The 26,726-nt window shown below is 37.4% G+C and overlaps 1 protein-coding gene across 1 annotated transcript in view; it reads right to left on the reverse strand.

The window, feature by feature from the left end:
* HERC1 (HECT and RLD domain containing E3 ubiquitin protein ligase family member 1) overlaps nucleotides 1-26,726 on the reverse strand; it is a 192,813-nt gene that overhangs the window by 95,166 nt on the left and 70,921 nt on the right. The window contains exons 13-23 of the mRNA XM_080807823.1: nucleotides 25,606-25,731; nucleotides 24,475-24,696; nucleotides 20,019-20,171; nucleotides 19,762-19,894; nucleotides 17,974-18,165; nucleotides 14,992-15,213; nucleotides 12,900-13,073; nucleotides 5,499-5,613; nucleotides 5,290-5,410; nucleotides 2,652-2,823; nucleotides 12-351 (exon numbers count right to left, since the gene is read on the reverse strand). Coding sequence (XP_080663949.1) covers nucleotides 12-351; nucleotides 2,652-2,823; nucleotides 5,290-5,410; nucleotides 5,499-5,613; nucleotides 12,900-13,073; nucleotides 14,992-15,213; nucleotides 17,974-18,165; nucleotides 19,762-19,894; nucleotides 20,019-20,171; nucleotides 24,475-24,696; nucleotides 25,606-25,731 — 1,970 coding nt within the window. The remainder of the gene's footprint in view (nucleotides 1-11; nucleotides 352-2,651; nucleotides 2,824-5,289; nucleotides 5,411-5,498; nucleotides 5,614-12,899; nucleotides 13,074-14,991; nucleotides 15,214-17,973; nucleotides 18,166-19,761; nucleotides 19,895-20,018; nucleotides 20,172-24,474; nucleotides 24,697-25,605; nucleotides 25,732-26,726) is intronic.

Consider the following 26,726-nt stretch of genomic DNA (forward strand, 5'->3'; position numbering starts at 1 on the left):
GTCAGTCCCACCTGGTCATAAGTCCACCCCCTTCAGAGGCACTTGTTGAAGGCTGCTGCAACTGTCCTTCTTCCTTTCGCTTCTGAAGCTCATCAATCACAGGACTTACTCCTAATATTAACAGGGCACACCGATGGATCACAGAGTTGCAGGCAGCAGTGTATACATCCTGACCCTCAGGAAGGTCTGTGCTGACCCTTCGCTCTTGCTGAGACTGAGGAGGTGGATCATCAGCTCGAGCCCCAGACCCTGCCCCACTGTTCATTCTATCTCGATCTCGGCTACGAGCTACTTCACGGGCTGAGAGGAAACACTGAAAGATTTCTGTAACATGCAACACAAAAACAAGGTCTTAACACATGGGGAGAGAAGAGCAAAGAAAATAACAATAAAAATAGTCATAAAGTTTGGATCAAAACTTACTGAAAGAGGGAAAAATTATTTTTTAGACACTAAATACAGACAGTTACCAAGTTAAAATTATATACATGTAAAATATTAAACTTTTCACCAAAAATTATAATAGGAAATACAAATGCCTTTACAGAATTTAGATTTGATTTATTCTATTTCTATTCTTATTAATGAATCAGATCAGTGCTTTCCAAAGCATGGCCCCAGACCAGAAGCATCAACATTATCTGGGTACTTGTTAGAAATGCAAATTACTGGGCCTATCCCAACCCTTCTGAATCAGAAACTGTAGGCATGGGGCCAGCAATCTGTGTTTTAACAGATCTTCCAGCTAATTTTAAGGTTCACTAAAGTTTCAAAACTACTAGGTTAGATAAAAATAACTACATATTTCTGAAATGTTTGTGACCTCGGTATGAAAAATGTCGGGTTACAAAAGAAACATAAAATTGAAGTTCCATTAGTTATGAAAAGCCCCCTTTCCCCTTCTGAAGTCTATATAATTCCTAACATCTACATTTTGCTGTATCTCAAACACATTTAAAAAAGTACAACCTCTAAGGTTCTTTGCTGAAACTGTGTATGGTTATATAAATATACAGTCAAGATTGCCTCCAGACTCAAGTGGCATCACCAAGAATGTCTATCTGATATCAACCCTTCCTAATTCACAAGTGTAAAAAGTCACTGAGTTTAATAAGGTTCTGATGCAGTAGTAGATACTCCACAATAGGAATGTATTGCTCAAATTTGGAGTGAAAACAGTATTCTTATTGGGAACCCAAGGAGAAAAGTTGGTAAAATACTAGATTCATCTGTTCATACCAAAGTACAAACTTTGAAAGTGGATTTTATATGTGTATTTTATAGAATTATTATAGCATTATATTCATATGCTATTTTTAGAATCTCTTATTTCTGCAAAAAAAACAGCAACAAAGTCAAGAGTACAAAGTTGGAAATCAGTTAAAGTAATTAAGAGAATGGTCACTGGAATTTGGGGGCAGATCTCACTCTATCTAGTTCCCTCTGCTAATAATGATGGCCACATGCACATAATTTTGTCTCCTTTAACCTCAGCCTGCCCACCTTTAAGATAGGGTAAGTGTAAACAGTGCATCTCACTAGACTGTCGTCAGGATTATCAGCTAATCTACCAGAAGCATTTGACCCAGTGTTCAGCAGATAACACAGGTGTTCAAAAACCATAGCTGGTTTAAAAATTACTACTCTGTGGATGACTACTACACTTTCTTTACTATAATTAAGGGTTATATTTTGCTACTGTGTTTTACCCTTTGGACTTTACTTTCCAAACTTTCCAAACATTTCTAAACTAAGTTTTAACTGCAAAAGTTCTTTTAGCCTAGGTTTTTAAGATATAATTATTTTCCCTCCCCATCTCCAATCCCCTTTTTCCTTGGTTCTTGTTTTTTTCCCCCCATGGTTTTTGGTTTGGGGCCACCTCCAAATCATTTTTAGAAGTATGCAGAACACAAATAAATTGATAATAAGTGTCAAATTGAGACATATAGACAATCCTAATACCAAATGTATAGCTAGCCATAATATTTTAATTTACAAAGTAAGTATACATTTTAATTTGAAATAGCCAAATCACTCAAAAGATAATAACAAGTGTTTAAAAACATGGATATTTCCTTTTAAACATCTAAATGATTATCTTTAAAAATTATCTGTTACCTTGGAATCTACAAGTATGAAAAGTATTATTCACTCAGCCAATAGTCTCACGTATATTCTTGCTTTCTACTGACAATGGCTGTAGTTAGTGGCTGAAATTTATAATTTTAAAAGTGTAACACAGAAAAAGTAATAGGCTCTCCTAGAAATGCAGAAAGGGCCTCTCTTCCTCACCACAGAGGTTGGCCAAACCTTTGGACAAACTTCTAACCTCGAAAACAAACTCTAAATGACCTTATCCAATCATTCATGGGCATCATTTCATGCATAAGACTTAGTGGAACAGTTCTTATTTCTAAAAGCCTGCTTTCAGAGCTTTTCAGCCCAAAACATGAAATATAATAGCTTCAAAAGGTAACTAGCACAGTTTTAAGAGCTGAAACATTAACTAATGTAAATTGAGATCACCAGTAAAATATCAGATCCTTTTAGAAAAGCCATAGAGAAATTTTTGCCTTTCTCTTTTCCAGTTAGTTCCCCTAACATGAAAAATGCCACGAAGTGTATCTGTGAAGGAAGAAGGGTGTACTCACTGCCAGCTGTCATCACTTCATGTTCCCGTTCTTCTTCTTCATCCTCTGGCTCGGGATGCCCCTCTTCCCGGTCTCGCTCAGCCTGTTCTTCCATTTCAGCTTCTTCATCAATGGTCCGGGTAAATGAATGCTCCTGAGGATCAACATCTGCAGAGTCTTGGTTTTCTGAGATCTTAGAGAAATAATCAAAGCTACATTGAATATTTTTTTCAAAAACTTGGAAAACTTCATTAAATCCTGACTTTTTTTTATCATGGATAATACTACTATCGCTAATGCATGAATTTTACTACAAAAACCCAAAAGATACACTGGATAAATCTGAAAGATTAGAAAGAATGTATGTACACCAAATAGGTACAGAAACACCTATATGCCCCCCTATCCCCAGTATATTGATAAGAATGTCATGTTCTAAATTGATTCAAATTTATATTGTTATTCAGCTATAAAATCCTACAGAGCTGCAACTTAAAATGGGTTGAGTGTAAAACCAAGCTAAAAGGAAATTTAAAAACATGAATTTTTATACCATCCAATCTCCCTCAAGCTGTGTATGTTATTATTACTCTGTATAAATGTTTTAACAATTCTAATTTAAAACCGTATTTTTTAAACTTTTTTTTTTGGTGAGAACATTTAAGCTTTACTCTCCTAGCAAATTTCAGTTTTACAAACAGTATTGTTTTTAAATTTTTTTTTCTTTACTTTGTTTTACCATAAAGAAATAAAAAATACGAAATCTGATAAGGACAATGTTAATTTTATTTCCCACAGTGGTTCAGCTACTGGACAGAATCCTTGCAAAAGATATTAAGAGCCTCAGGGACGCCTAGGTGGCTTAGTCGTTGAGTATCTGCCTTTGGCTGGGATCATGATCCCAGCATCCTGGGATCATGCCTCATATCGGGCTCCTTGCTCAGCAGGAAGTCTTCTTCTCCCTCTCTAGATCCCCCACATTTATGTTCCCTCTCTCACTATCTGTCATAAATAAATACAATATTAAAAAAAAAGATATGAGGAGCCTCAGAATCACCTCCCCCATAAATTTTAGTATAAAGTGCAAGTGAAAAATTTTATTTAATGCATAATAAATGCATAAATAAATAAATTCAATGCATAATAAATATATTGTGATTGAAAGCCAGTAAATAACCTGAGAATTTCATAGAGCCATCAGACTCATACTCATACAATGTATAAGTCACTTATCCCTATAATATGAAGTTTCAAATCTAGGCCTCAACAAAATGGCAAATTAATACATTTCATGGAATTCAAGGTCACTAACAAATAGATCCATTAAATCAGTGCATGACAAAAGAATATTATAATACAAATGCAGAGATAGAGTTAGGTTTTTAAAATCTAAGATCTCAATAACAGTACAAAGCATCTAATGTATAAAGTTTTAAAGTAAGCATTTCTGAAGGTGATGTATTATCCAGGCTTATAATTACAGGATCATGTTATCAGGATCACCAAACACTTTACAAATCACCTATTTTTGTTGCAGGAATAACTTCTGGAGCATTCCTCTCTTTTTTTTTTTTTTTTTCCTGGAGAGAGAGAGCATGCACGAGAGAGCAAGCAGGGTGAGAGGCAGAGTGTGGGGAGAGAGAATCTGAAGCAGGCTCCACACCCAGTGTGGAGCCCTACGCTGGGCTCAATCTCACAACCTTAAGATCAAGACCTGAGCTGATAACAAGAATCAGACTTAACCCACTGAACCACTCAGGCGCCCCACTTCTGGAGCACTCTTAAAAGGTTTCAATCTTTTTTTTTTTTAAAGATTTTATTTATTTATTTATTTATTTGAGAGAAAGAGAGAGAGAGAGAGAGAGAGAGAGAGCCCAAGTTGACAAGGGGGGTCAGGGCAGAGGGAGAAGCAGGCTCCCCATCGAGCAGGGAGCCTGATGTGGGACTCAATCCCAGGACCCTGAAATCATATGACCTGAGAGGAAGGCAGATGCTTAACTACCTGCACCACTCAGGCGTCCCTCAATCTTAACCATCAGTGGTGGACAACTCTAATTATGAGAAGGCTCTCTTCCTTATATTCAGCTATCAGTGATACCCCATTCAATTGTGACCCTTTGGTACTATCTATACCCTCTGGTACAAGAAACAAACTTATTTCCTCTTCTACAGGGAAGCTTTATTTTTAAGGCAAATATCAATTCATTCCCTTTTTCATTTCCCTAGGCCAAACATTTTTGACACTTCCCGTTCTTACAGAAGATGACTTTCAGACCTTTCACCAATCCAAGGTAGCCTTTGTTAATGTCCCTCATAAATTATAGCACCCCAAATTAAATATGATAATTCAAATATGGTCTAATCAACATAAAATAAAGAAATAATATTTCATATGCCTTACACAACTCTACTTGTTATTACTTATACAGCCTATGAATATACAAACTTTCTTAGCAGCCATGTCACTTGATAAATGTGGGTTAAATAACCCCCAAATATTTTGCTTATCTAATTTCTTCACTATATAAAGAAGTATGTACTCAATATTTTATCAAGCATCTGCAATAATCAAGGCACATTTTTTCCATCACATAAACCAATTTGGAGCTACATCTCACAGCCTGCAGAAAAACAGAAATTAACTGATTTCCAACTTTACCCATCTGTCTCGTGATGATGACCTGGTCTGAATAAGTTCAAGGTTCTTGCAAGCAAGTAAACGACTTCGAACTTTGTACACACAACGGTACACTTCTGATAAGCTTTTACCAGGTTGATATCTAAATAAAGAACCAAAATAGAAAAGTTACCTAATTTCTAACATCATGAGAGCAAATATTTGTCTGAGGATAGTTTTAAGTTACTTGCCGGCTTTCTCCACATGCTTGGCTAAGTAAATTTGTGTGTTTCAGAAGCGCTGCAAGAACAAATCTAGACACAGTGTCCAAGAGTGACTCATTACTTAAAGTTGCACTGTCCCAATCTGAAAACAAAAATGATGCATTGACATTTAAAAGGGCTCAGAAAACAGTTCAGAATAATTTTAATCACTTTAGTAATCCAACATCCAAATGATACCATTTTCCTAAACATTATTTAACAGATGTACCTACAGATGTTCCTTGTGCTAGGGACACAGCAGCTAACAAATCTAAGTCTCTGATCTCACAGAGTTTCTTTTCTAGCTGGGGCCAATAAATACAAAAATTGGTGTGACAGAAAAGTACTATAGAGAAAAATAAAGCAGTGTGGAATTACTATTTTATATAGGCTGGTTTGCAAAGATCTTGGATAAGATACAGGTGAGCAGAGATATAGATGAAGTCAGGGAAGGTGCCATACAGAAACAGTGTCCCCTCAGAAAAAACTAGTATAGAGGCCCTGAGGTAGGTTCAAGGAGGTCACTGTGGCTGGAACAAAGGGTGCATTCACGAGTGGTAGGAGACATTAGAAAGTTGGCTGGAGACCAGATCATATAGGCCTTGCAGGCCACTGTAGGTCCTTTATAGATTTTACTCTTGAGGGAACTGGGAAGCACCTCAAAAGGCTTTGAACAAAGATACAATATGATCTGACTCGTGATTAAAAGGCAGACTTTCACTGCTGAGTGGTGAACTGGACAGGGACAGCAACAGCAGTACTGGAGTGATTCAGGTGAGAAACAATGGCGGCTCAGAACAAAGCAATAGCAGCAGAAGTGGTTAGATTCCAAATGTGTTTTAAAGGTAGAGTTGACAGGATTTGTTGATTGATCAGATGTGTGAATACGAGAAAAGCCAAAGTTGACTAGAAACGTACTTAGAATGTTGTTGGCATTTACTGAGACAGGAAAAACACTTCAGGAAAACAAGCAGCTGAAATCAGGAGTATGGTTTTGAGCACTATCTATTAAAGCATCCTTCTGGAGATACTGAGTAAACTAGTCAAGAGAGACCATATCTGGTATCTGAGGCCATGAAGTAGATATTATGAACATCATAATAAAATGAAATGAATTAGGTAAGAAATCAAAACATTTGGACACAGATGAGTACATGCAATAGAAAACCAAAATCACAGCATTAGATAATAAGAACTAGGTGGGTGTCTTCTTTAATTTCATGTTAGCATACTAGTACTGTATTTTTAAAATGTAGTATATTCAGTAGATTCAAATGGGTGTGGGAGGTTTATTGTCTGCTAAACTCTTGTTAATTTGACAGATTTACCATGCTACTTAAAAATAAAGCCAATGGAGGAGTCAAGATGGCGGAGCAGTAGCAGGTTGAGACGACATCTGGTAGCAGGAGATCAGCTAGATAGCTTATCTAACCATTGTGAACACCTACAAATCCAACGGGAAATCGAAGAGAAGAAGAGCAACAATTCTAGAAACAGAAAATCGATCACTTTCTGAAAGAACTCTACGGAAGCGCTCAGGGAACAAAAGCTCCTGAAAGCAAACCCTAGCGGATTACTTAGCCCCGCCCCTGGCAAGGGCGGTACAATTCCGCCTGCGGCAAAGACACTTGAGAATCACTACAACAGGCCCCTCCCCCAGAAGATCAACAAGAAACCCAGCCAAGACCAACTTTACTCCCAAGAACCACGGAATTCCAGAGGAGGAGAAAGCAAATCTTATCTGGACAAAATGACAAGGTGGAAAAACTCACCACAAAAAAAAGAACAAGAGGCAGTACCAAAGGCTGGGGACCTAATCAATACGGACATTGGTAATATGCCAGATCTAGAATTCAGAATGACGATTCCCAAGGTTCTAGCCGGGCTCGAAAAAGGCATAGAAGATATTAGAGAAACCCTCTCCGGAGAGATAAAAGCCCTTTTGGAGAAATAAAAGAACTAAAATCTAACCAAGTTGAAATCAAAAAAGCTATTAATGAGGTGCAATCAAAAATGGAAGCTCTCACTGCTAGGATAAATGAGGCAGAAGAAAGAATTAGTGACATAGAAGACCAAATGACAGAGAATAAAGAAGCTGAGCAAAAGAGAGACAAACAAATACTGGACCACGAGGAGAGAATTCGAGAGATAAGCGACACCATAAGACGACACAACATTAGAATAATTGGGATTCCAGAAGAAGAAGAAAGAGAGAGGGGAGCAGAAGGTATATTGGAGACAATTATTGGAGAGAATTTCCCTAATGTGGCAAAGGGAATGAACATCAAAATCCAGGAGATGCTAAGAACGCCCCTCAAAATCAATAAAAATAGGTCCACACCTCATCACCTGATAGTAAAATTTACAAGTCTTAGTGACAAAGAGAAAATCCTGACAGCAGCCCGGGAAAAGAAGTCTGTAACATACAAGGGTAAAAACATTAGACTGGCAGCGAACCTATCCACAGAGACCTGGCAGGCCAGAAAGAACTGGCATGATATATTCAGAGCACTAAACGAGAAAAACATGAAGCCAAGAATACTATATCCAGTTAGGCTATCATTGAATATAGAAGGAGAGATAAAGAGCTTCCAAGACAAACAAAAGCTGAAAGAATTTGCAAACACCAAACCAGCTCTACAGGAAATATTGAAAGGGGTCCTCTAAGCAAAGAGAGACCCTGAAAGTAGTAGATCAGAAAGAAACAGAGACAATATACAGGATCAGTCACCTTACAGGCAATACAATGGCAATAAATTCATATCTCTTAATAGTTACCCTGAATGTTAATGGGCTAAATGCCCCAATCAGAAGACACACGGTATCAGAATGGATAAAAAAACAAAACCCATCAATATGCTGCCTACAAGAAACTCATTTTAGACCCGAAGACACCTCCAGATTTAAAGTGAGGGGGTGGAAAACAATGTACCATGCTAATGGACATCAGAAGAAAGCTGGGGTGGCAATCCTTATATCAGATCAATTAGATTTTAAGCCAAAGACTATAATAAGAGATGAGGAAGGACACTATATCATACTCAAAGGGTCTGTCCAACAAGAAGACCTAACAATCTTAAATATCTATGCCCCTAACATGGGAGCAGCCAACTATATAAACCAATTAACAACAAAATCAAAGAAATACATCAACAGTAATACAATAATAGCAGGGGATTTTAACACTCTCCTCACTGAAATGGACAGATCATCTAAGCAAAAGATCAACAAGGAAATAAAGGCCTTAAATGACACACTGGACCAGATGGACATTACAGATATATTCAGAACATTCCATCCCAAAGCAACAGAATATACATTCTTCTCTAGCGCACATGGAACATTCTCCAGAATAGACCACATCCTGGGTCATAAATCAGGTCTTAACCAGTATCCAAAGATTGGGATCATTCCCTGCATATTTACAGACCACAATGCTCTGAAGCTAGAACTCAATCACAAGAGGAAATTTGGAAAGAACCCAAATACATGGAGACTAAACAGCATCCTTCTAAAAAATGAATGGGTCAACCAGGAAATTAAAGAAGAATTGAAAAAATTCATGGAAACAAATGATAATGAAAACACAACGGTTCAAAATCTGTGGGACACAACAAAGGCAGTCCTGAGAGGAAAATATATAGCGGTACAAGCCTTTCTCAAGAAACAAGAAAGGTCTCAAATACACAACCTAACCCTACACCTAAAGGAGCTGGAGAAAGAACAACAAAGAAAGCCTAAACCCAGCAGGAGAAGAGAAATCATAAAGATCAGAGCAGAAATCAATGAAATAGAAACTAAAAAAACAATAGAACAAATCAACAAAACTAGGAGCTGGTTCTTTGAAAGAATTAATAAGATTGACAAACCCTTGGCCAGACTTATCAAAAAGAAAAGAGAAAGGACGCAAATAAATAAAATCATGAATGAAAGAGGAGAGATCACAACCAACACCAAAGAAATGCAAACAATTATAAGAACATACTATGAGCAACTCTATGCCAACAAATTCGACAATCTGGAAGAAATGGATACATTTCTAGAGACATATAAACTACCACAACTGAACCAGGAAGAAAAAGAAAACCTGAACAGACCCATAAACACTAAGGAGATTGAAACAGTCATCAAAAATCTCCAAACAAACAAAAGTCCAGGGCCAGACGGCTTCCCAGGGGAATTCTACCAAACATTTAAAGAATTAATTCCTATTCTCCTGAAACTGTTCCAAAAAATAGAAATGGAAGGAAAACTTCCAAACTCATTTTATGAGGCCAGCATCACCTTGATCCCAAAACCAGACAAGGATCCCATCAAAAAAGAGAATTACAGACCAATATCCTTGATGAACACAGATGCGAAAATTCTCACCAAAATACTGGCCAATAGGATCCAACAGTACATCAAAAGGATTATTTACCACGACCAAGTGGGATTTATTCCAGGGCTGCAAGGTTGGTTCAACATCCACAAATCCATCAATGTGATACAATACATTAATAAAAGAAAGAATAAGAACCATATGATACTCTCAACAGATGCTGAAAAAGCATTAGACAAAGTGCAGCATCCCTTCCTGATTAAAACTCTTCAAAGTGTAGGGATAGAGGGCACATACCTCTATATTATCAAAGCCATCTATGAAAAACCCACCACAAATATCATTCTCAATGGAGAAAAACTGAAAGCTTTTCCGCTAAGGTCAGGAATACGGCAAGGATGTCCATTATCAACACTGCTGTTCAACATAGTACTAGAAGTCCTAGCCTCAGCAATCAGACAACAAAAAGAAATTAAAGGCATCCAAATTGGCAAAGAAGAAGTCAAACTATCACTCTTTGCAGATGATATGATACTATATGTGGAAAACCCAAAAGACTCCACTCCAAAACTGGCTAGAACTTGTACAGAAATTCAGTAAAGTGTCAGGATATAAAGTCAATGCACAGAAATCAGTCGCATTTCTTTACACTAACAACAAGACAGAAGAAAGAGAAATTGAGGAGTCAGTTCCATTTATAATTGCACCCAAAACCATAAGATACCTAGGAATAAATCTAACCAAAGAGGCAAAGAATCTATACTCAGAAAACTATAAAGTACTCATGAAAGAAATTGAGGAAGACACAAAGAAATGGAAAAATATTCCATGCTCATGGATTGGAAGAACAAATATTGTGAAAATGTCTACTCTACCTAAAGCAATCTACGCATTTAATGCAATCCCTATCAAAATCCCATCCATTTTTTTCAAATAAAACAAATAATCCTAAAATTTATATGGAACCAGAAAAGACTTCGAATAGCCAAAGGAATATTGAAAAAGAAAGCCAAAGTTGGTGGCATCACAATTCCAGACTTCAAGCTCTATTACAAAGCTGTCATCATCAAGACAGTATGGTACTGGCACAAAAACAGACACATAGATCAATGGAACAGAATAGAGAGCCCAGAAATAGACCCTCAACTCTAAGGTCAACTAATCTTGAACAAAGCAGGAAGGAATGTCCAATGGAAAAAAGACAGCCTCTTCAACAAATGGTTCTGGGAAAACTGGACAGCCACATGCAGAAAAATGAAATTGGACCACTTCCTTACACCACACACGAAAATAGACTCAAAATGGATGAAGGACCTCAATGTGAGAAAGGAATCCATCAAAAGCCTTGAGGAGAATGCAGGCAGCAACCTCTTTGACCTCAACCGCAGCACCTTCTTCCTAGGAACATCGCCAAAGGCAACAGAAGCAAGGGCAAAAATGAACTATTGGGATTTCATCAAGATCAAAAGCTTTTGCACAGCAAAGGAAACAGTTAACAAAACCAAAAGACAACTGACAGAATGGGAGAAGATATTTGCAAATGACATATCAGATAAAGGGCTAGTATCCAAAATCTATAAAGAGCTTAGCAAACTCAACACCCAAAGAACAAATAATCCAATCAAGAAATGGGCAGAGGACATGAACATACATTTCTGCAAAGAAGACATCCAGATGGCCAACAGACACATGAAAAAATGCTCCACATCACTCGGCATCAGGGAAATACAAATCAAAACCACAAAGAGATACCACCTCACACCAGTCAGAATGGCTAAAATTAACAAGTCAGGAAATGACAGATGCTGGCAAGGATGCGGAGAGAGGGGAACCCTCCTACACTGTTGGTGGGAATGCAAGCTGGTGCAACCACTCTGGAAAACAGTGTGGAGGTTCCTCAAAAAACTGAAAATAGAGCTACCCTACGACCCAGCAATTTCACTACTGGGTATATATCCTAAAGATACAAATGTGGTGCTCCAAAGGGGCACCTGCACCTGAATGTTTATAGCAGCAATGTCCACAATAGCCAAACTGTGGAAAGAACCTAGATGTCCATCAACAGATGAATGGATAAAGATGTGGTATATATACACAATGGAATACTATGCAGCCATCAAAAGAAATGAAATCTTGCCATTTGCGATGACATGGATGGAACTAGAGGGTATTATGCTTAGCGAAATAAGTCAATCGGAGAAAGACAACTATCATATGATCTCTTTGATATGAGGAAGTGGAGATGCAATGTGGGGGGGGTTGGGGGGAGGTAGGAAAAGAAAAAATGAAAGAAGATGGGATTGGGAGGGAGACAAACCATAAAAGACTCAATCTCAAAAAACAGACTGAGGGTTGCTGGGGGGAGGGGGGACGGGAGAGGGTGGTGGGGATATGGACACTGGGGAGGGTATGTGCTATGATGAGTGCTGTGAAATGTGTATACCTGGTGATTCACAGACCTGTACCCCTGGGGATAAAAATATATTATATGTTTATTAAAATAAATTAATTAATTAAAAAAAATAAAGCCAAACAAACAGAAAACACTGGTAGAAAATATCAAGCCCCAACTTAAGTTTTGTTCTTAATCCTTCTTAAAGCTCCTATCTCAGATAAAATTTTACATCTTGGTTTTCCAGTCATTTCTGTATGCTTAGGGAAAAAACTAAACTCAGACTTACCTATTTTAAAGGCAAAAAAACCCCCAAAAACCAAACAACAAATCCTGACAATATAAACATGTCTGATTAAACAAGACTCTTAAACTAGACCCATTTATACTGCAGGGAATCCTTCAGTAAAATATTTGCCTCTGGATTTATCTTTTATATAAATCTGTTTTCCCACAGTAGGTTTGCTTAAAGTGGGATACATACCTAGACTATTTTCCACAAAGAGGAAGAAGAAATTTACATTTACAAATAAATTTACATTTATTTGTAAAATGCTTTTTCCTATAAAAAAGTAATAGAGTGATCCCTGTGTTTCCTGCCTACATATATTACGTATCTATTAGTCAGTATTCTAAGCTATCTCCGTATTTACCAACTCCGTCCTCTTCATCTTACCTTTACTAACAGCATAATCCTGCATGCTGATCCAAAGGCTTCGCGCAGGCTCTTTTGAACAACCCAATGCCAAGTCTACATACACAGCAATTTCAGGCCGCAGTTTGTAATCAAAAGGCTTCTGTTCTTCATTGCCTGAAAGAGCTACTTCTAACAGGCAACTCATACATTTATCTAAAAATAATTATTCAAGTGACCAATTTTAAGCCTGAACAATTTTGGTACTACAAATAAAATCTTATCACTTTTATTTAATCCATATTTAATAATACATTTCAAATCATTTTAAGAAGATGTACAAAGATAAAGTCCTTTAACATTTCTCAGTGAGAGGTAATATCACCACCCCATCAATCCCCTCCAGGATGTGTGACCAAACGTAACCCCCAGGGAGGAGTTCTAGCATTCTGGTAAGCAAGCACCAGGGAAGCTACATGTCCTATGTTTGAAGCACAGGTCTGGAGAACTCTTCTGTTCAAACTGGAATGATGTCCTTACTGAGAAACATGGCACCACTAAGAAAGAGACTAGACAAGAACTTTTTCCCTTTTCTAGACTTAAGGGAAAATAATCAGTTAAGTATGACTCAAGAGAGAGTGAAGAGATCATGAACAGTTTCTCTACTGGTATTTACATTTGTTCAAGTAGTTCCTAACTTTTTAAAGGGACATTTTGGCATTCAGAATTCATTTTCCACTACAAAAAAAAAGCCAATGATAGGACTGGGGGCTAATACCAAAAGTCAATTTAACCCCTAATATAACTGAATTGTCCTATATATACAATTTTACAAAGGACAATACCCTTTTCCTAATACCTGCAAGTATTTCAACATAAAATGAAACATTTTAATAGCTTCATGATTTTATAATTAAAACTGAAAGATAACATTCAAACTGAAATTTATTTTATTCATACTAAAGGCCAGTTAATTGACTGAAGTAAGTATACAGAAATATGAGGAAGGTAGACATAAAGATACTTTTGTCCTCAAGAGGACATTCGTGATATCACAGAACTAAACACTGACAGCACTGGAACCATGTTCACAATGTTAAACATTCCCTGAAAAACCATTTTACTTTTCTTAATATAACTATCTTAAGTGCCAGTCTAGCATTCAAAAACCATGGCCAGAATCACTCACTGGTTCATAAATGAAATGATGAATATATACTCTCTATTTGGAAAAGGAGGAAAATCTTCAGCAGCTCTTCTCACTCCCACTCCCCAACCCTCTAAACCCAAAGCAGAATATGTGGTTTTTGTCTTGATTTCTTTTTTTTGTTTTCCCTCTCGATTGAGATTCTCTTAGATTAAGATTTCTCTTGGACTTTCCTTTTTGGGCATTCTCTGAGTGTCTTTCTCTCATCAGAGGAACAGTGAATTTTCAGTCAATAAGACCACATGGGCTATCTCATCATCTCCTTATTTTATGGACCAAAATTATAGACCCAGGGAGATTAGAGGGCCAATCATAAATAACACAACCAGATCATCTGTTCAAGAACTGGAGAAATCTTCATGTTCAGACAGTCTGAGAGCTAGCCTTGCAGCAAAGAAGACAAATGGGAGATGAGGCAGGAAAGAGAAACCCAAAGGAAACATAAATAGGGAGAAAAAAATAGGGAAATATACAAGGTAACATCAGCATGAAAGTAGGATAGGCAGGGAGGAGAAGGGATTGCCACTCACATCTGGGGGGTGTCTGAAAACTGAACACTGGGAAGTCATGATAACCTTAGAGAGCTTTACATACTATGAAGCACTTTCATAACCTCCAAACCCCAGAAAGCAAGGAATCAAACATATTCCCATTTTTATAAGTTAAATGACTTGCCCCAAATGAGCGATAAATGACAGGGTGGGACCAGACCTACATTGCCCTAGTTTGGAGGCTCTTTTTACTACACAGTGCTGTAGGATTTAACTACTTCTAAGGGCTCCAAGTCACAGTCTCAGATCCCCCACCCAGCTAATGTTTCACTTGTTTGCTACCAGTTCTCTAGTCAGCAAACCCAGAAAAAGAGGTATCTCCAATGGAGATACAAACACAAGCATGTATTTTAAACACTGTAGAGAAGCACATTACCTAACTGAGGGGTGTCCATTTCTACACCATCACTAAAAAGCGGTGTTTTCATCCAATATGCAGTGTCCTGTTCCTCTGGAGACACAGGGGAGCCCAGAAGCATACCACCAAGACACCGTCCAATAAGGAGAGCAATTGTTCTTTCCAGATCCACAAGCCACACCCAGGACTGGGCTGGCTGAGGTAACGGCATGCCAGCAGGATCAATCAGTTCTGGCCCTCCTAAAAACAAAATCATTAGTAATCACTTTTTATCTGGTATTCAAGAGTCTCAATCATTCTCATTCCTACTGCACTGTAATAAGACATGAAGCAAACTAATTTTACACTGAAAATATAAATTATAACACTTTCTGTATATATTCTCTTTACTAGGCTAACTTAAAATATATTCAAATGAGTTTGCCATCAAATAAAATTTCCCTTTTGGAGTTACTAATTTTTTTTTAAGATTTTATTTATTTATTTGACAGACAGAGATCCAGAGAACACAAGTAGGCAGAGAGGTAGGCAGAGAGAGAGCCGGGGAAACAGGTTCCCTGCTGAGCAGAGAGCCCAGTGTGGGGCTCGATCCCAGGACCCTGGAATCATGACCTGAGCTGAAGGCAGAGGCTTTAACCCACTGAGCCACCCAGGCGCCCCTGGAGTTACTAATTTTAAGATAAGCATTAAAACAGTATACGACAGAGACATCCCAAGGGATTCTATTCCTACTTTTCATTATCTAGATCAAGTTTCACCATAACAGTGAGTACTTGAGGCAGCTCATCCCTCCAAAATCAATATAAGAATTGATCTTGTAAAATGACACTTATTATTAATTTTTTTAAGGCCCAAATCAGAACTGTCTTGTACTGAAATCAAGACCCATGATTATACACCTGTTTTTAAAAGTTCTTCACTTAAAAAAGAAAAACTATACTTAGCCATAAAGATAGGTACAGATGTCAATCAAATCATTAAAGAAAAACAAAGAAGATTAACATGTCCAAAAACTGGTTATTTAAAAAGACTGATAAAACAGACAAGCCTCTAATAAAAGATGGCATAAATTCAAAAATTAGGACTAAAAAAGAGGATGTAACCACAGTTACACTAGGGATTTTTAAAAAACCATTAATGAGTACTATGAACAATTTTATACCAATAAATTTGAGGGGCACCTGGGTGGCTCAGTCGGTTAACCATCTGCCTTCAGCTCAAGTCATGATCCCAGGGTCCTGGAATTGAGCCCACCAGACTTCCCGCTTAGCGGGAACTCTGCTTCTCCCTCTCCACCGGCCTCTCCCCCAGCTCATGTTCTCTCTCACATTCTCCCCCTCAAATAAATAATAAAATCTTTAAAAAAAAAAATTGAAAATAACAAAATAATATTTTCTGGAAAGATATCAACTCCCAAAATGGATTTGAGAAGAAACAAAAAAAACTAGAAAAGAACAGTAATAACTAAGGAAAGAAAACTAATATAAAGTCTATCTAAACGTCAGGGCCAGGTGGTTTTATAGATAAACTCTTCTAAACCTTCAAAAAAAGATAACCTCTATCTTACATAAATAATTTCAGATAAGCAAAGGAAAAGAAGGGTAGACTCCAAAATGATGCTATGAGGTTAGTATAACTGTGGCAGTAAAAATGACATAAAAATAACACAAAAATGAGAAATTATAGAAAAATATCAGTTATGAGAACACAGATGCAGAAATCCAAAATAAGATGATACCTAACTTATCTAACACAAAAAGAGTGAATCTTAAAAAGTTCTGAGATGCTTTAGAAAAACAAGAGTAAACCTGGAGAGGCTCCATATAAAACCTGATTAACGACCTCCTACAGTTGTAACCTTGACACTTGACTTATCTAAACCCAGTGTCATAGAACCATATAATGTTAAAGTAAGACAGGTCCTCATTGTCATCTTGTCCAATTCCAGTACTTCCAGAAGAAACGAAGGCTTAAGAAATTATAAGCAACCTGCTGTAGATAATACAGCCAAGTCACTAGCTTTAAGCCTTAGTCCAGGATTCTTTCTTTCTTTCTTTTTTTTTTTTTTAAGATTTCATTTATTTATTTGACAGAGAAATCACAAGTAGGCAGAGAAACAGGCAGAGAGAGAGGAGGAAGCAGGCTCCCTGCCTAGCAGAGAGCCCGATGCGGGACTTGATCCCAGGACCCTGAGATCATGATCTGAGCTAAAGGCAGGGGCTTAACCCACTGAGCCACCCAGGCACCCTCCAGGATTCTTTCTAATGAAACATGTGGTGGGCTCACTTGAAAGGTCTTTATGACTTAGTAATTAAACTCCTTTGATAGCCTTATGATAGATTTTAATGGAAAAACACATTAATGTTTTCTAGACATAGTACTTTAAGCTATATCCAAATGAGTATCAAAATCAGTTTATAAATTAAGACTGAATTCAAGTGTCATACCTAAGATCAGAATGCTATTTCCTATGAAGTTCTGTTAAAAAAAAAAAAATCTATCCACATACAGATTCCCAATTTCCATCTTCTACATTCAGTTATCTATAAATCCAATCAAAATACTAAATATTTTATTGTCAGCAATTTAAAACTAAAGATCTTTTCATTTAAGAAATAGAACTTTTTAATCAAATTAATCCACTGTGTCACTACGATGCTGACTGAACTGTGAAAGAATGCTTTCCTATTATCCAATGGAAGATGTATCCTAATTTCAATGATGTGAAAATTTGAAATAAAACATGTCTCAGAATCAATGAAATATACTACTCAAACCTAATGACCATATAAAGACCCTACTTATGACACTGTTACATACGAGCAACTTTCTGAGTTTTCTCATCTCAGTCGCCCTTAAGGCTGCAAATTCTTAAGACCATAACAACCCTACCTTTTGATTATGTAAAACACCCGAGTATCAGATATGACGTACCTAATGCATGCAAGAGGAACGATTTTTCCCAAAAGCCTTACTTGTTGTTTTACTATGTTTACTTACCATGAAGAGGCCACTGTAACTCTTGGTCTTCTAAAAGAGCAGCAGCTGGCAGGAGTCTATTAAGGCAATCAAGAGGTGGCAACAAGTCGAGGAGGTAACTCAACAGAGGCCGTGCCACTGACACGGGGAGTAACAGTAGAGAGTTAACAATCTGGCAAAGCATACTGCCTGCAGCTGAGACGTATATCACATCTATGAAGGGTAAGAAATTCAACATGGATCAATTGTTTCAAACTTAAAAAAGAAAAAGCCTAAAAAATACTATTTTAGTGTAGAACTAGAGTATACTAATTAGATAACTCCTTGTTGAACATGTACCTGGTAGGTGATGTTGCACTGGTATTTACTCACTTTCAGAAAGTACCACCAACAGACACTTTGTGGGAAAGCATATAGATCCCTGTGCCAACAAATTCAAAGGATTATAGCTGCTTCCCTTAAAATGCATTATGAATGTCACGTTCACAAATTTGCCTTCATTTTTAGATTTACTCAAGAAATATTTATTGAGTACAACATACCAGGCACTGTCCTAGTGAAAGGCAAACAGCCATGAACAAAGAGCTTTTAAAAATTCCTACCCTCATGATCTTTACATATTATGTTTTTTAAACCAAATTTACTTTAAAAAAAATTAAGATCACTTCAAAGCACCTGTCTTTCTATCTATATTCATTTTAAATTAACTTTATTTCTGTATTTCATTGTATTTGGGGCAGGGAGGACCATCAGAGATGAGTTCCATTTGAAGAGATTAAATTTTAAATACCTGTGAACCGACAAAATGAAGGTGTCTAGTAAGCAATGGTTTTAGTTTCTCAGTTTCTTTCTTTATTGAGTTGGGGAACTTCAGAGATAAGGAGGTTTCGGAGAGACATAATGAATTTTAGTTGCCTTTGAGACAACCAAGAAAATACACCCAACAGTAACTAGAAAAGGCTTTGGTGTGAAAAAGGAGTTCTCAGCCAGATGCAGATATGGAAATCAACACACTCGGGGTGGTCAAAGGAAATGGGACCAGATCAGATCATTCAGGGAGAAAAAAAGGGTTGAAGGCAAAATTGAGAGGATCTTAAACAATGAAGGGCATGTCCAAGGAAAAAGAGCTTATAGGAAACGACTGAAAAAAAGTGATCAGAGAGATATGAGACAAAACAGGATTGTGACTACACAGAAACCCAAGAGAAGAAAGCATTTCAAGAAGGGAAGTGGGACACTGGCAAATGCTGAAGAAAGGTAGAGAAACAGCAGATAAAAATTCACTTTATGCCATTTAAAATTAATCTTTATGTTTTTATTATGTTCAGTCAGCCAGCAAATTAATCTTTTTGAATATCATTGAAACGCCTTTAAATTAGGGCTCCTTCGTGTCAATTAGCATCTTTCAAGATCAGTCATTATCCATCACTGTTACCATCACCCCAAACCCAAATCAAAGGGATCTTTAATAGGAAGGAGATTGAAGACCATTCCTATTCCACTCAGAAGTTTCAGGTCTTTAAAGGCTTTGGGAAGGCTAAGAATTTCTCCTTTATAACCACTGATTAAATGTCAAATCCAGGGGCACCTGGGTGGCTCAGTTGGTTGAGCAACTGCCTTCGGCTAAGGTCATGATCCTGGAGTCCTGGGATCGAGTACCGTATCGGGCTCCCTGATCAGCGGGGAGTCTGCTTCTCCCTCTGACCCTCCCCCTTCTCATGCTCTCTCTCCCTCTCTCATTCTCTCTCTCTCTCTCTCACAAAAAAATAAATAAAAATCTTTAAATGTCAAATCCAGTACCAAACACACCTCTTAATTTTTCTCCAACGCTGCCATTCCAAGGACTTTCTTTGAGCAAATTTGCAGAACGTGAATAAATATCTGTGGCATGAGGCAACAAGAGCTGAAGATGTTTATGAAGCAGCGCCACGCTGCTTGAGTTCTGGGGGGAAAAGTTCTTAAATTACTACTGTGAAAGAGTCAAGGTCCAGAAATATCATGCTTACCCAAATATCTGAGTTTCAAGGTCCCTGGCAGATCATCATAAAAGGCAAAGAATCACATACCTCACTAATGCTATTGATATGGCAAAATGCCAGCAGCTGTTTCTGCAGTGAACACAGGAGTTCATGAAGATGAGCAGGCTGACTGTTTTCTGAAGATGATGTTCCAAGTAGAAATTTATCGCTATTCTTTTCTAGCTCTCCAAAGGCTTGATCCTGAGATGATATATAAATGAAGATTATATTTGAAGTGCTTGAAAATGAAAAGTCAAGGCCTACCATAAATGATTCTGATTTAAGAAGCCATTGTCTCCTTTTTCCCCTTATTAATCTTTAAATCTTTGTGCTGTTGTTACTAGCTATCAGCAAAACTTGTTAAATTATTTTCAATATGTTAATTTCAATGTTTTACCACTCAAAAAAAAGTAATACACGTTTCATTACAGAAACTTTGAATATAGAGAAAACAGTACAATACCCACAGACAAAATACTCCATATTTTAATAAAATTGCTTTCCACAGCTCTTGTGTAAAGGTTTTGTTTTCATATGGTTGTGAAAGGACACAACTGAACATTTGAACTCAATTCTCAGAAATTAGTTTCTGATTATAAAAGAAGTGGTATCAACTATATTTAAATTAAAAAATACATAGAAAAAAAGAAATGGACTAAAGAGACATGACAACTAAATACAGTGTGGGATCCTGCATTTGAGGGAGGGGTTGCTATAAAGCACTTTTTTTTTTTAAGATTTTATTTCTTTATTTGACAGAGAGAGAGGGAGAAGCAGGCTCCCTGCAGAGCTCGATCCCAGGGCCCTGGGACCATGACCTGAGCTGAAGGTAGACGCTTAACCGACTGAGCCACCCAGGCACCGCTATAAAGTATATCATTAAGACACTCATAAAAATGTGAATATGGATTGTATATTAAATTGTATCAATGTTAAATTTTCTGAATAATTGTTCTATTATTATATAAGAGAATGCCCTTCTTAAGAAATACATGGTTGGGGCGCCTGGGCGGCTCAGTGGGTTAAAGCCTCTGCCTTCAGCTCAGGTCATGGTCCCAGGGTCCTGTGATCAAGCACCGCATCCGGCTCTCTGCTCGACAGGGAGCCTGCTTCCCTTCCTCTCTCTCTGCCTACTTGTGATCTCTGTCTGTCAAATAAATAAATAAAATCTTTAAAAGAAATACATGCTTAAGTATTTAGGAATAGTCAGCATGGCATCTATACTCTCAAATGATTTAGAATAAGAGACAGACAGAGATGGTAAAGCTAATTTGGCTGAAGAGTAGAGGGAATTCTCTAATTCTTGAAACTCTTGTGTAAATTTTAGATTATTACAAGTTAAAAATATTTTTTTAAAAAACCAATCTTGTAAAAAATTTAGAAAATAACAAAACCTTATTTAAAAACAAATTAAAATCACCATTTAGCCAACACCCAAATAAAATCACTTAATATTTTTTAGTGTGTTTCTTTACTTATTTTTGTGACTTCTGCATTTTTCATAATACTGCATATTGTTTTTAATCTTCTCTTTTCCAACAGATTTGTAAGCATTATGTCTTCATGAACCATGGGTATATAAATTTTAAGATTCATAATATTCCCTTGAGCATATGTACCATAATTTACCTAGCCATTTTAGATATTTAAGTTGTTAAAAATTTTGTATCTTGGGGCGCCTCGGTGGCTCAGTGGGTTAAAGCCTCTGCCTTCAGCTCAGGTCATGATCCCAGGGTCCTGGGATGGAGCCCCGCATGGGGCTCTATGCTCAGCAGGGAGCCTGCTTCCTCCTCTCTCTCTGCCTGCCTCTCTGCCTACTTGTGATCTCTGTCAAATAAATAAATAAAATCTTTAAAATAAAATTTTGTATCTTATAAAGATGTGATGAACATCTTTATGCATAAAGTAATGGTCTATGTTTACAACATGCAAGACAGAGTCTCAGCACATTTTAAGGTCCTTGCTGAAGTAAGCTGCCAAATAAGCACTGCTACAGACTGTTTGTGTCACCTCAAAATCTGTATGTCAAAACCTAATCCCCAATGTGATAGCATCTGGAGATGGGGCCTTTGGGAAGGGATTAGTGCCCTTATGAGAGACACCCCCTGTGTGAGGACACACAGCAAGAAGACGGTTATCTATGAACCAAGAAGTTGGCACCAAAAAATCTGCAAGCATCTTGACCTTGGATTTCCCACCTCGTTAATAGTGAGATAGAAGTCTGTATTGTCTAAAAGCCACCCAGTCTATGGTATTGTTTATAGCAGCCCAGAGAGACCATGACAAACACCATCATTTCAAAATCTTAGAATATGACAGGGGCACCTGGGTGGCTCAGTCACAGTTAAGTGTCTTACTCTTGATTTCGGCTCAGGTCATGATTTCAGGGTCATGAGACAGAGCCCCATGTCAGCTTCCACACTGGGCATGGAGCCTGCTTCAGATTCTCACCCTCGCACCTCCCTCTTCCCTGCCTCCCCAACCCTCCCATCACACACACACTCTCTCATTGAAAAAAAAAAAAAAAAAAAAAAAGTAAAAGAGCATGACAGATTTGGTTTACATCTCTTTAGAAAGAAATAATAATTTATGATTTTCACCCAAAAGCAATTAATATTTTATTTCCATTTCCATATAACATAGACATCTACCCCAGCCCTACTGGTATTAGGAAGGCACTACTTTATTTTTCACTAGTTAATTTTATCTTTAATTGTAGTAAAATATATACAATATCAAATTTATCACCTTTTTTGAATATTCAGCTCAATATTATCTCATGTGTTCACATCGTTGTGCACATGGTGCTTTTAATTATATAAATGCAAGATTTCATCTTCTTGGGGCGCCTGGGTGGCTCAGTGGGTTAAGCCGCTGCCTTCGGCTCAGGTCATGATCTCAGGGTCCTGGGATTGAGTCCCGCATCGGACTCTCTGCTCAGCAGAGAGCCTGCTCCCCTCTCCCTCTCTCTGCCTGCTTCTCTGCCTACTTGTGATCTCTGTTAAATAAATGAATAAAATCTTTAAAAAAAAAAAAAAAAAGATTTCATCTTCTTTTGTAAGAAGGACAAATAAAAGCATTAAGAAAGCTCTGACTCAAGGAGGCTAGATTCTTGCCGAAAGTACCCGTAGCAGCTAGGCAAGGAGGTGCCCTAAAGATGTACCACTAATTACCTGGCAGCAGCTTCTAGAGCTGAAGGCAAAACTATCAAATCACAGTAACTGGAGGATATCTGCTTTCAAAGGACAAGTGCATCAAACTATATTTGTGGTGTTAAGAATCCCATCCATGGGCTTCATACTTGATAGTGACAGCCAGTCTACTTTAAGTCTACTTTAAGTAGTCTACTGTCTACTTTAGACAGCCAGTCTACTTCATGCCGCACCAATATTCCTTACAACTTTGGGAAAAAATGTTCTGTCAATAACAAAGGACATTATGACATTGTTCCCATTCCATGTGCAGCCAAACATCAGATCAAATTTATACTCTTAAATCTGAAAGAAATTAATTATATAGGCCCAACTGTCATTCAGATTCAGCCACCTTTTAATGTGGACAGAATAGAACACTAAGACTTGCACAGAAGAAGATACAGATCTGACTCTGACAAGGCCTAGGAGACAATATGAAAGGATACACACACCATTCAAAGTTAAGTCACACAGTATACCTTGTCTCTAAAAATTGCTGAAGTTTACTAAGTTAAAATTACCTGGTTAAATAGGGTTATTTGGGTAAGGCTTCCCTGAAGAAGTCATAGATTAGTAGAGCAAGCTGGAAACAGATAATGCCATGCCCATGAGCTCAGATGAGTGGTGTGTAAGCCAAATGATGAAGGATCTGAAGAGGTTTTAATTTACTACAGTGAGGTTAGTCCAGCAGTAAGATGCAGAGAAGAGACCAGCAAAAAGTGACAATAACTACAATACTGCTATTAGCATTAGGTCATGATGTTGTGAGTTAGAACCCATAGAAATGTTGGGGTGAGGGGAGATCTAAGAAACACTTAGGAATTAAGAGCATCTTAACACAGGGAAAGCTGTAGTGTCCACTGTCTTCTCTCCTACTGACGAGCCTATTCCTAGTAAGTACCAACCATACTATAATTATAGGATATTTTTTTAAACAATTATAGGATTATATCTGGTAAGGTTACTCCCTTCCTTATTATTCTTCTCTTGCAAAATGTTGATGACTATGTTTGTTTGTTTATTCTTGAACATTGACATAAGAAACACTTGGTAAAATTCTAAAAAAAAAAAAAATCTTTTTGGAATTCTCAATTATAAGTCATTTAGCTCCTACAATATTTCAGAAGATCTGACACGTGTTCTTCCTCTGGGGGAGTGGAGTCTGGAGTTTTATTTATTTTATATGTATTTAAATGTCAAAATACCTTAACCTGAAGCCATCTCTATCCCTTCCAAAAAAAAGAAACACAAAAAACAAAAAAATCCAAGCTTTATTCTCTTTTTAACTACAAAGAAAAAGAGCAACTTACTGTATAAAATCCTAAATTTCTTAAGAGAGTCTTCATCAAAATTTCAGCCAGATGGGTGTCTGGATGGCAGCTCGGAGTGCCATAAGGTTGATCTGACAGGTTTCCATAGCCAGTACACACAGAAGAGAGGTCAGCAGCATCAGAGGGTGAGCTATAGCCAAGTAAGGAAGCTACATGGGTATGATCTTGCAAACTTGTCAGAATGATATCCAGTTGCATTCGCTAAAGAAAAATATTTTCATCAATGAAATAGGTACAAATAATTAGTTAAAAATGCACTTAGAAAGAAAAAAAATGATCCCACTTAATATCCTGATATTTTAGGTAGTATATAATTAAAAGAAAAGCTATTCCACTGATACCATTTGGAAAATGTAACTCACAGCATTTTATTCCTTCTTTTGCTATAATACCCAAAACTCTCAACAAAATGGTACTCTCTGCATAATGATTTTAGGACTTGCAAGAGTAGGAAATGTCAACAGATAAATTATACTATATTCTTCTATACAATTATCAATGTAACTATTTATTCTATTCTTTAAAATAAATCACCTGAAATCTAAACTACTGAAAACTACTCATTGGAGGCTACTGTGGATATTACATTGCCAATGAGGACCACTTTTCCCCTAAAACCTGTAACTCTACAATTGATAGTTCTACTTGGTCGAACAAAATGTATTTATTTTAATGCACATAAGATCTTAAAAATGGAAAGAATAAGCACATTCATGTTCTCAACTACATTTTCGTAAGAGTCATCTCATCTTCTTTTACTTTTTTTATAGAAGCAGTGTCAAACAACGTTCTGGGCATGGAACCAACAGTAGCAAAGGACTTTGATTTTAACTTAGCACACTATAACCTAAAATGTCTCTGGTTTCATAGTATAAGCAACAAATTATTAAATTTTAGTAATTCGCCCCAAATTATTTAATAGGTTATCATTTGCTTCACATTCATTAGAATAATGGGAACTCTTCCAGCAGAAAATATTAAATTAGGATTTACTAAACCCGTAAAGTATTATTCCATGAACACATGGTAATCAATAGCTTTATTTCCCCCTCAGTCTACTGCAATGTCTGTGATATTACTGGTTTACTTAGATACCATGTAAAGGCTCACCTGTCCTTTAGATAAGCTTTCCCATCTATCAGGTCCTTGGGGTAAAAGAGAATGAAGCAATTCCATACGTTCTCGTAATGGAGGTAATAGCATGGTTGCTCCCACTGACAAAGTTTCAATCACCACCTAGTATCAAAAAAAGAAAAGTGTATTTACTGGCTTACTCTATATCTTTTTAACAGAAACACATGAAAAATAAATGCACTGGGGTGCCTGGGTGGCTCAGTGGGTTGGGCCTCTGCCTTCAGCTCAGGTCATGATCTCAGGGTCCTGGGATCAAGCCCTGCACCAGGTTTTCTGCTCAGCGAGGAGCCTGCTTCCACACATCCTCACCCCCCACCTGCCTCTCTTCCTACTTGTGATCTCTGTCAAATAAATAAATAAAATCTTGAAAAAAAAAAAGGAAAGAAAAATAAATGCACCTATTAGGATCATGAAAGTCTGAAGAAGGTAGATCACAGAAGTCTGAAGAAAGCGACATGAAAAAAGCAAGCATGCAATCCTTTAGATGTCTTTAAGTAGACTAGAATACATATTTTGAATTTGCCACTAATAGCTAATCATCATCCAACAAATATTTAGTATTGACTTTATTAACATTGGGCCTGGTAAGACTCTCTGCAATGTGATGCAAATAGATGCAGAAATGAACATGCCAGACAGAAGTCCTGCTTCCGTAAGCCTATAGTCTAATGGGAAAGAGACCCTGAGGCAAGTAATTTTAAGTGTGAAAGGAGTCACATATAGGGAAAGTAAAAGGATGTACAAACTTGAATGAACACACACAAAGATCACTAACATGGCCTATGAGCTCACAGAAGGTCTTCCTGAGAATTGGGCATTTAGGTTAAGAATTTTATTTAAAGATTTTATCTATTAGGGTGCCTGGGTCGCTCAGTCGGTTGGCCGCCTGCCTTCAGCTCAGGTCATGATCTCAGGGTCCCGGGATGGAGACCCGCATCCGGATCCCTGCTCAGCGGGGAGTCTGCTTCTTCCTCACCTCCCAGCTCATGCTCACTCATGTTCTCTGTTGCTATCTCTGTCTCTCTCTCAAATAAATAAAATCTTAAAAAAAAAAAAAAAGATTTTATTTATTTATTTGAGAGAAACAGACAGAGGGC

This window comes from Martes martes (genome assembly GCF_963455335.1).
Source record: "Martes martes genome assembly, chromosome: 7".
NCBI lineage: Eukaryota > Metazoa > Chordata > Mammalia > Carnivora > Mustelidae > Martes > Martes martes.